General features: G+C 45.7%; 1 protein-coding gene across 1 annotated transcript; it reads right to left on the bottom strand.

Moving 5' to 3' along the window:
- Window positions 1–2,388: 2,388 nt before the first annotated feature.
- On the bottom strand, window positions 2,389–5,906 carry RPL14 (ribosomal protein L14). The gene is made up of 6 exons (XM_050891233.1): window positions 5,858–5,906; window positions 5,221–5,322; window positions 4,487–4,581; window positions 3,671–3,770; window positions 3,239–3,292; window positions 2,389–2,665 (listed from the first exon to the last, which is right to left on the bottom strand). The coding sequence occupies exons 1-6, from the start codon at window positions 5,858–5,860 to the stop codon at window positions 2,507–2,509; spliced, it is 513 nt and encodes a 170-aa protein (XP_050747190.1). The 5' UTR covers window positions 5,861–5,906; the 3' UTR covers window positions 2,389–2,506.
- Between the last annotated feature and the right edge of the window lie 2,377 nt (window positions 5,907–8,283).

The following is an 8,283-nucleotide window of genomic DNA, read 5'->3' as shown; positions in this document are numbered from 1 at the left end:
TTGACCGATGCCCAGTTAGTTCCCGAGCCACGATCCCCCCTCCCAGTTAACTCCCCCCAGTTTATATACTGGGCATGATGTCATATGGTATGGAATAGCTCTTTGGCCAGTTTGGGTCAGCTGTCCTGATGGTGTCCCCTCCCAGCTTCTTGTGCCCCTCCAGCCTTCTTGCTGGCTGGGCACGAGAAGCTGAAAAATCCTTGACTTAGTATAAACACTACTTAGCAACAACTAAAAACATCAGTGTGTTATCAACATTCTTTTCCTACTAAATCCAAAACACAGCACTATACCAGCTACTAGGAAGAATATTAACTCTGTCCTAGCCGAAACCAGGACAACTACGAACGATACAGAGCTGCAGAAGGTTTCAGAGAGTTTTCATGAGTTGCTAACAGGAGCACCAGATGCTGCTCACGTGGAACACGCTGTCAGAAAGACACAGCGCAGGTACCAAAGACTGGTATATTCTATTACTTTTCTTCTCCCCTTTCCTCCAAACTGTAAAAAAATAGTACTTTCACGGAAGCACTCGATAGCAGACATGGTATTACAGAACCAAGTTTTCTTCCAAGGCACGTAACGCTCTCTTCCCCCTCACAGTGCCTTAATCTTTAATGCCTCCCTCCCCCAGCACGTCCCTTTCCATGGTGCAGTGCCAGGGGAGACACGGGCGGCCCGCAGGTAGGCAGCCCTCCCTCGAGGCACGTTTTGTACCCTTACCAGGTGCCCGTTCAGGAAAATGACAGCTGCTAGGCAGCTTGGCAGGTTACAGCACGCTTCCCATCATGGCAATGTTTCGGATACCTCAGTAGCTGCCGAGTGGTACCGGCGGGAATGAAAACACAGGATAAATCGCTGCAGCCATAGCCAAAGTTATTCTTTGGAAGCAAGTACTTTTAAAAATGAGCAAATGATGTACAAAAAGCATTTGCGAACTCATTATGATTGAAGGCACATCTATTTTCTCTACAGGCACTTTTACCAATTTTTCCCCAGTCTTATATAACCGAGCTTAACAGTAGCACATAAAAAACCCCAAACAACCCTAAGGAACAACTCTTTCACCTTAAAGGACCTCCAGGTTGATATACCTTTCAAGTTACTTTCAAGTTAAAGTGTTTCAGAGTAGGTGGATTTAATCACTTTAAAATCCGATTCAAAATCAAGATCTCCAGATGCTTGAACATGGGTTTTAATCCCAATTTGCATCATTTCTGATTTTTTTTCCTTAGCTGTTACGTCCATTTGTATCAACCGTGCACTCGAACTCAATTTCCAAGGGCATATAAATAGCTCAAGACAGCATTGTATACTTTTAAGTGTTTGAGCATGCAGATGCCTAATTCTGGCTGAAATAAGCAACACTAGCCATGTAACTACTTAAAAGCACCCATTTGTAAAAGTGCATCCTTATCAGTATATTTGACAATATATAGTTGAGTATATATTTGACAATATATTTAAAGGTCTTACAACCTTCATTTTTTAAAATATATATTCTCCCTCCTCCATTTTATATTTGACTGTAAAAATGATTTGCTTTTCAATTACGAGAGATCTCAGACTTCCACAATTTCTTCATTCAATATGAAGAAAATATATCCCCTGCCAACAAACTACACAGGAAAAGATGGATGCTGCCATTGAGATACGTAAACATTATTTTATAGTGCAAAGACTAAATCGAGCACTTCAGTGTTTCAGATGAATTGAGTAATTTTTAGGTCGTACCCCCTTTTACTTAATGGTTTTGATTAAAAAGCAGGAATTGTATGCCGCATAGCTTAAGGAACTGCAATTAGGCTCAGGTCTTGACATAAACTTTTAAACATTCTGAAAAGCAAGCATGCTTAAACACAAGTCATCAACTTCCATCTTGTTAATATGTCACTAATTATTGTAACTGCACTTACAGGACAACTGTAGTGTTAGACACCTGAAGTATGTAAGTATTCCAGGTCACTACTTAAAGAATGGTGGAAGTTTTTTAGAAAATATGGAGTAATTTAAAGTCTTTGAACAGCAATTCGTCAGTCTTTCAAACACTGACATACATATATTCTAACCAGAACACATACTTCCACTTTATGCCTTAATTTATACAGGAAAAATTAGTGTAATTGGTTATTCCTCACCTTTCACACTCAAGACTGAGCAAATGATTTTGGTCATTACCAACCATTTCAATAGCAGACTGCTTTAAAATGTCAGGATCTGACCTACTTCAATAACCGGGTATGCAAATATTTCAGCTGGCATTGGGGAGAGACTACTCAGCATAGTCTGTATGGTCAACTTCACAGAATGTGACAAAAACATTTCTGCGTGTTCCTGGGAAACACTAGAACCCAATACTTGGACATTAATAAATGAGACGGACAACAATTCTTGGTCAGAAGCAAAAGTGAACTTATGATTACAATTTAAATCAGAAGTTTAACCATTTGTTAATTTTAAAGAATCAGAACAAGGACGCGAAGTCATACATAACTAGAATTTCATTTTATTTCTGCGCCTTCGGCGCCTTCTCTGACTTTGGCGCCTTCTCTGACTTCGGCGCCTTCTCTGACTTCGGCGCCTTCTCTGACTTCTCTGGCTTCTTGCCTTTTTTAGAAGACATCTTCTGGAGCTTCTTCATTTCGTGCTTAATGATCCTGTTTCTCTGTAAAAAAGGAAAATATTTACTATTCATCAGAATGAAAACAGCAACAGCTCAAATATTATGCCTTAATTTAAATTCTAAGCTTTCAGATTCTGCCCTTTTTGATAATCACTCTTTGCTAATGAATTACATTTATATTATATAGTCAAAAGATTTACCATGTGTTACATTTAAAATGTCAAATTCCACCTAAACCTGTTCTGATCTACCAAGCGGACAACATCACTCTGGCTGGTAACTTGGGCACCCCAGTATTTCATGTGTAATGACTTTCATTATGGAATGAAATACTAACAGCAACCCATCAAAAATACCTGATTTCACCAGCAGGTAATTCCTTCCTCAGCTATAACTTGGAGGACTGACACACAGATCATGTGGGTTCAAGTTTGACCAACTACTGAAGAGAAAGTGGTGGCCAAAGAAGCATGAAAAATTCAAGGCATCCACATACATTGTGTCACTCCATAACCCACGCCAGCTATAAAAGTAAGGCTACTAACATCTGTATGTGACTCTACAGTGAAAGCTACAAGCATTAACCCCACAAAGAAGCAACACTCAAACACTTACCATTTTCTTTGCTTTCATAACCTTGTAGCGATCGAAGTCAGTCATTTTGGCTTTCTGTTTAAAAAGAATCAGTCATGAAGCTCTGATATATACATATGCAAGTAGTAAAACTCAGTATTTCAAAGCATTCCACAAGTAACTGATCATCTCCCAGTTAGGTTTATCTGCTCATCTGGAACCAGTTCACTATTTAAGGTCTTCACTGGGAATTGATGGTGCAGGAAAAAAGGCAGTTACAGAAATGACTGAACAAAGCCACATTTACTGTTAAAATACAAGAAGTTGAAGCTGACAGGTAGCAACTTTTAAAAATCTATGCCTTGTCTATCTTTAATCTTAGACTGCATTGAAAACACCATTTATTAGATTGCACCTAATTTTAATAAACAGAAGCAGTACAATGTGTATTACTCATCCAGTGAAAAACTGTACCTTTTCTCGGGCTTCAATCTTCTTTGCCCATCTTGTCGCTGCCCATTTTTCATTTATATTTTCCTTCTCCCAGGCAAGCCGCACACACTTCTGACGAGCACTGCATTAGAACAGTCACAAAATTATATTCACAGTCTTTATAAAAAAAGGTTCTCTCTGATGCTGGCCCATCAAATTTCATACAAAGGAAGATCACCCTTTTACATTACTTCAGACACTTACTTTAAGTCAATGCCACGTACATCTCTGTGCCCTAATTAACATTGTTGTGTAAATGCTTTGCTGGGACTGATAGATGAGCAACTCCAAGCGGCATACTCACACACTATTCCCAGCACTGCTTCAGAATCAGAAAGGCAGCAATTTTTGTTTCTAAGTTACAGAAACTCATATAGTAACTAAGCTGAAGAGAACAGAATGAGTTCAGCCTCCTGCAATTCCAGTGTAGGTTTGTAGGCAGGGAGCATATTTAACATCTGAAGGTGACCTAAGCAGTAGCAAAAGCAAAGCTGCACAGTATTTACTGCAACTGCTTCTGCCCACGCCATCCACCCCACAACTATCTGCAAGTTGCCTAGGCCAGTGTGCTATTTCCTTTGCTCCTCAACAGTGGTTATCAGCCAATATTGGCAATGAAAACTTAAATTTATTCACCTATGATAACACGGCCTGCCAAATTTTTACTGTGCGCACACGTTAATCCATTGACTTAATGTTGTACGAACTTTCTAGATTTAGCAAGCATCAGATCACATAATTCAGTCATCAAGTGACAGCACATTTTTTACACAGGTCAAAAAAATGCCGACAACTCACCTGTGTGGGAACTTGAGAACAAAGTCAGTCAGCTGCATGCACTTGAAGGGCATAGCCTGCCTTCTGACACCACTGCAGGGGCCATCAACTAGTGCCTGCAAAAGGAAAACAAATGTGGGGGTTTTGTAGCAGTTTTCCCATCATACTTGATTTAGACAGCAGCTTCCTAATAGCGTACGAACAGTAACTTGACAACAACGGTCCAAAATTGAAATAAATGTTATGCAGACAAAACCTGAGATTGTTAAGTCTTGCATATAAAACCGAAGCTTTACAGGAAGAATTTTAAAGGCCCATCTTTGTCTTTGGGAAAAAAACAAACTGAACTTTAAAAAAAGCACACAGAACTAAGATGATGTACTTCACCTTTCTTTTTTTTCCAACTTTTTCAGGAACATTAAGTAAAAAGAGTCCCCTAGCCCAAACATTTGCTTTAAACATACATTAATACCATTCCATTCATAAGTTTTAGACTACAACTGACATCACTTGTCCACTTCTACTCCTAGGAAACATAGCAGAGAGGGGAATAGATCACTTGCCAGTGAAAAATGCTTGCCACTGAAAGTTTCAAATACAGCAACAGCTGTTAAATTCCATCTTCTTGTCAATTGCCATTCTTTGAAAAATCTATTCACAGAAAATCTCCTTTAAAATCGATATACTCTGTCTTAGCGTACAAACTTCTGTTAAGGCAGAAGGGAGAAAATAAAGGTACAGCACTCATAACTTACCCTATTTTGGTCAATAACATCCACAATGGCCACCAGCTTGCCAGCATGTGGCCCGAAGGAAATGAAGGCAACTCTGCCAATCTCGACGAAGCGTTTGAACACCTGGGAGCAGTAAGAATCGACAGGAGTTAGGCGAGAATACACCTAAGGCCACTGCTAGATTCAAGGCTCTCACAGCCTTAAAAACATCTTCCGAAGCTTCCGAACCGCACAAAATCCCTTCGCTTGAGCAAAGGGCCCACGGTAACACCCACAGCTGCCTTTTGCCGGCCCGGCCCCGCGTGGAGGCCGCAGGCAGGCGGAGGAAGAGGCGCCGGCAAGAAGCTGCGAGCCCCGCGGGCCGCAAAGAGCCAGGGGCGGACGCGCCGGCTCCGACCGTGCCAGGCGCTGCCCTCCCAACACGGCCCTGCCCGGCCCCCAGCCGCGCCCGCCCGACGGCCGCACGCGGGGCCCGGTCCTAGCCCAGCATGGGTGAGGCGGCCGCGGCCTTCTCCCCCTCGCCCGGCTCCCCCCCCCCTTCCCCCGCCGCCCGGCCAGGCGCAGGCAGTCACACGCGGGACGGCACAGGCAGGGAGGCCGGACGCGGGGAGAGCCCCGGGACGCCAAGCCGCGGAGGCCCCGGGCCGCCCGCACGTACCATGATGGCCGCCCGCGAGCAGAAAGGGAGGGGCGGCCCCGGCGGCGGCCGGAAACCGCCTCTGAGGCGCGACTGCGCATGGGCGGAGGCGGGGCTCGCGTGCCGCCCGGCGGAGTGCGCGTGCGCAGGGCGCGTTCCCCGTGCGGCGGCGGCACGGGACCGGCGGCGTGCCAGTACGCATGCGCCCCAAGGCAGACGCGTGGAGGCGGTGGGCGTGGCTTCTCTACGCGCATGCGTATTGGGGATGGGGAGCGCGGCCCGGGCGGAGGGAAGTGCGGTCGGCGGCGCGCTTCCGCCGCGCGCATGCGTGGTGCCGGGCGGGCGGCCCCCGGTGCCGGTGCGGGGTTTGGGTGGTGGGTGAGGGGGAGCAGGCGCTGCCCGGAGCCGGTCCCGCTGTCTCGAATCAGCGAGCTGCGGTTCCTCCCGAGCTCGGGGTGGGGGTAAGGATAGCCTCGGTGCTCCGACCCGGCGGCTGGCCGCGGGCAAGGGTTTTGGTTCCAGCCCCGTGAGAGAGTAGCCCGGTGGCAGGCGACTACCGGAGAGGACGGTAAATCCAGAGGCCGTGTCCGTGCCGTGGCAAAGCTGGTGAGCTGCTTGTGTTTGAGCTCAGAGAGAAAGTTGGCGGAGCACAACCAACACGCTCTGAGACAATTTGTTAAAATTATCCCGCTTGCCGAAAGGCAGAACACCTTAATGAGGGGATGAGTGAAAAATACACCAAGATCGTGCACGGTTTTTCGTATCGCCGTGCAGAACTGGCCCCGAATTTGGAGGAGCAGCTTGGCAATACGCACGGCAGTACTCTGGATACAACAGAGCCAATGCAAAAGGGGCTGGGGGAGGAGAGAGGAGTAGCACACGTTCAGAACAAACTTTTAGAGAGAGGGTAAAACCAGCATTATAATTGAGCTTAGTAGGTGATGCCACCTGATGGTGAAAAGTTCGTGGTTTGAAAACAGACAAAAGGAACATTTAATTGACTCCGCGTTACACGCGCCGCAGTGCAGAGGGACAGGCAGCACTCCACATGCGGAAGTCGAGCGTCTGGCCTGCGCCGTTAATGGCGAGTGACTTCCTGCTGCGCGTGGCAGAAGGCATCGCGCTAGCGCTGGCGTCGCAGGCACGCTGCCGGAAGAACGTGTTCGTCCTGTTCTTGGAGACCGTGTTATCTCTGAGCTCCAGAGACAAGCGCAGGGACTGCTCTTTTATTGCTCCGTACCTATTGCCACATGAATGACATTTGCTAGAGAGCGAAGACGCAGTGCGAGCTCTCTGCCGTGCTTACAGGACGGACCTTTCCAACCTCGAGCAGAGCTGCAGAGACGGCATGCCGGGTGGGGAGACGTTCCACGGGACGACTGGCCAAAGAGCACCCTCACAGTGTGAGGCGTTTTACCCGGAGCTCCCCACAGCCCTCACGCAAGAACACGCCACTCGGCCAAGCAGCGCTGCTGCCGAGGGAAGGCAGGCGGTTACGGGCCCTGCGGACCGCCAGGGCATGGCAGAAAAGCTCCGTGGGCGAGCATCAGGTCGCTGGGCTGGCTTTGATGGACATGCATCAAGATACTGACATGCCCGCGGATAGTGTTCTGCAGGATTTTCACTCACATAAACGTCAGCCAAAACATCTGCTATGAGGAAAAGAGCAGTGAAGTGTAAGCAAAATGTGCTGCAGAGTATTACTGGAACATAGGTCTGACCTTCATTCTTCTGGCTCTTCTGTCAACAGTGGAATGAAACATCCCAATTTAGCTGTCCAAAGCGTAGTGTTTACTGTTTGTACAATTTTGCTTTTATAATAAAAGAGAGCAAGTAAAAAAATGCACTTAAGCAATTTTAAATGGTGTAGGTATTTTATGCAAGTGCCCAGGGAATAGATCATTAAAATGTCAATGAGCACTTAACTCCGTCAGGTATTTTTGAAAGCCCCATCCAGAATACCATTATAGCAATATTTTTTTACTGTTCTTTACAATAGTAATATATTAATACATGTATTAAAGCAGTTATTTTTAAACAACATGTTCTAGGTCAACTGCGTGATAACTGGGAGTTGCCGCTTCTCTTTGGGCAGATAAGCTTTCAGACTGACATTACGGTGGTGAACCTGAAGTAAGTCCTAAAAAGTGTCAGTGTCCCCAAGTGAAATGTTAACAGTGCTTAAAAGTAGAAGTTGTTTATATGTGTTTGTGTGTGTTGTGTAAATATTAAAAAAAATGAGAAGAGGGGCTTGGTTTTGACCACCAGGGTTTCCTTGCTGAGAATATGGGTTCTGGAGATAATGAGCCCTGTCCACTCCAGAATCTCGCAGGATCAGTTTTGCAGCTTGCAAATTTCCATACCCCAGAAAAGCATTTCAGAGATTTCCTGTCCCTTTAATAAGACTAACTTGTCTACTGGAATGAAAATACTGGTATTGGGCAAAT

Source organism: Gymnogyps californianus, chromosome 2, assembly GCF_018139145.2.
Source record: "Gymnogyps californianus isolate 813 chromosome 2, ASM1813914v2, whole genome shotgun sequence".
NCBI classification, from domain to species: Eukaryota; Metazoa; Chordata; class Aves; order Accipitriformes; family Cathartidae; genus Gymnogyps; species Gymnogyps californianus.
Note: the sequence above shows the minus strand (reverse complement) of the source record. Positions and strands in the feature narration are given on the sequence as shown.

What these genes read in the sequence shown, in the direction of transcription:
- RPL14 (XM_050891233.1), bottom strand. An exon ending in ATGTTATTGACCAAAATAGG is followed by an intron (nt 4,582 to 5,220) that starts GTAAGTTATGAG and finishes TTCCTTTTGCAG; the next exon opens with GCACTAGTTGATGGCCCCTG. An exon ending in TTATGAAAGCAAAGAAAATG is followed by an intron (nt 2,666 to 3,238) that starts GTAAGTGTTTGA and finishes CCTTTTTTACAG; the next exon opens with AGAAACAGGATCATTAAGCA.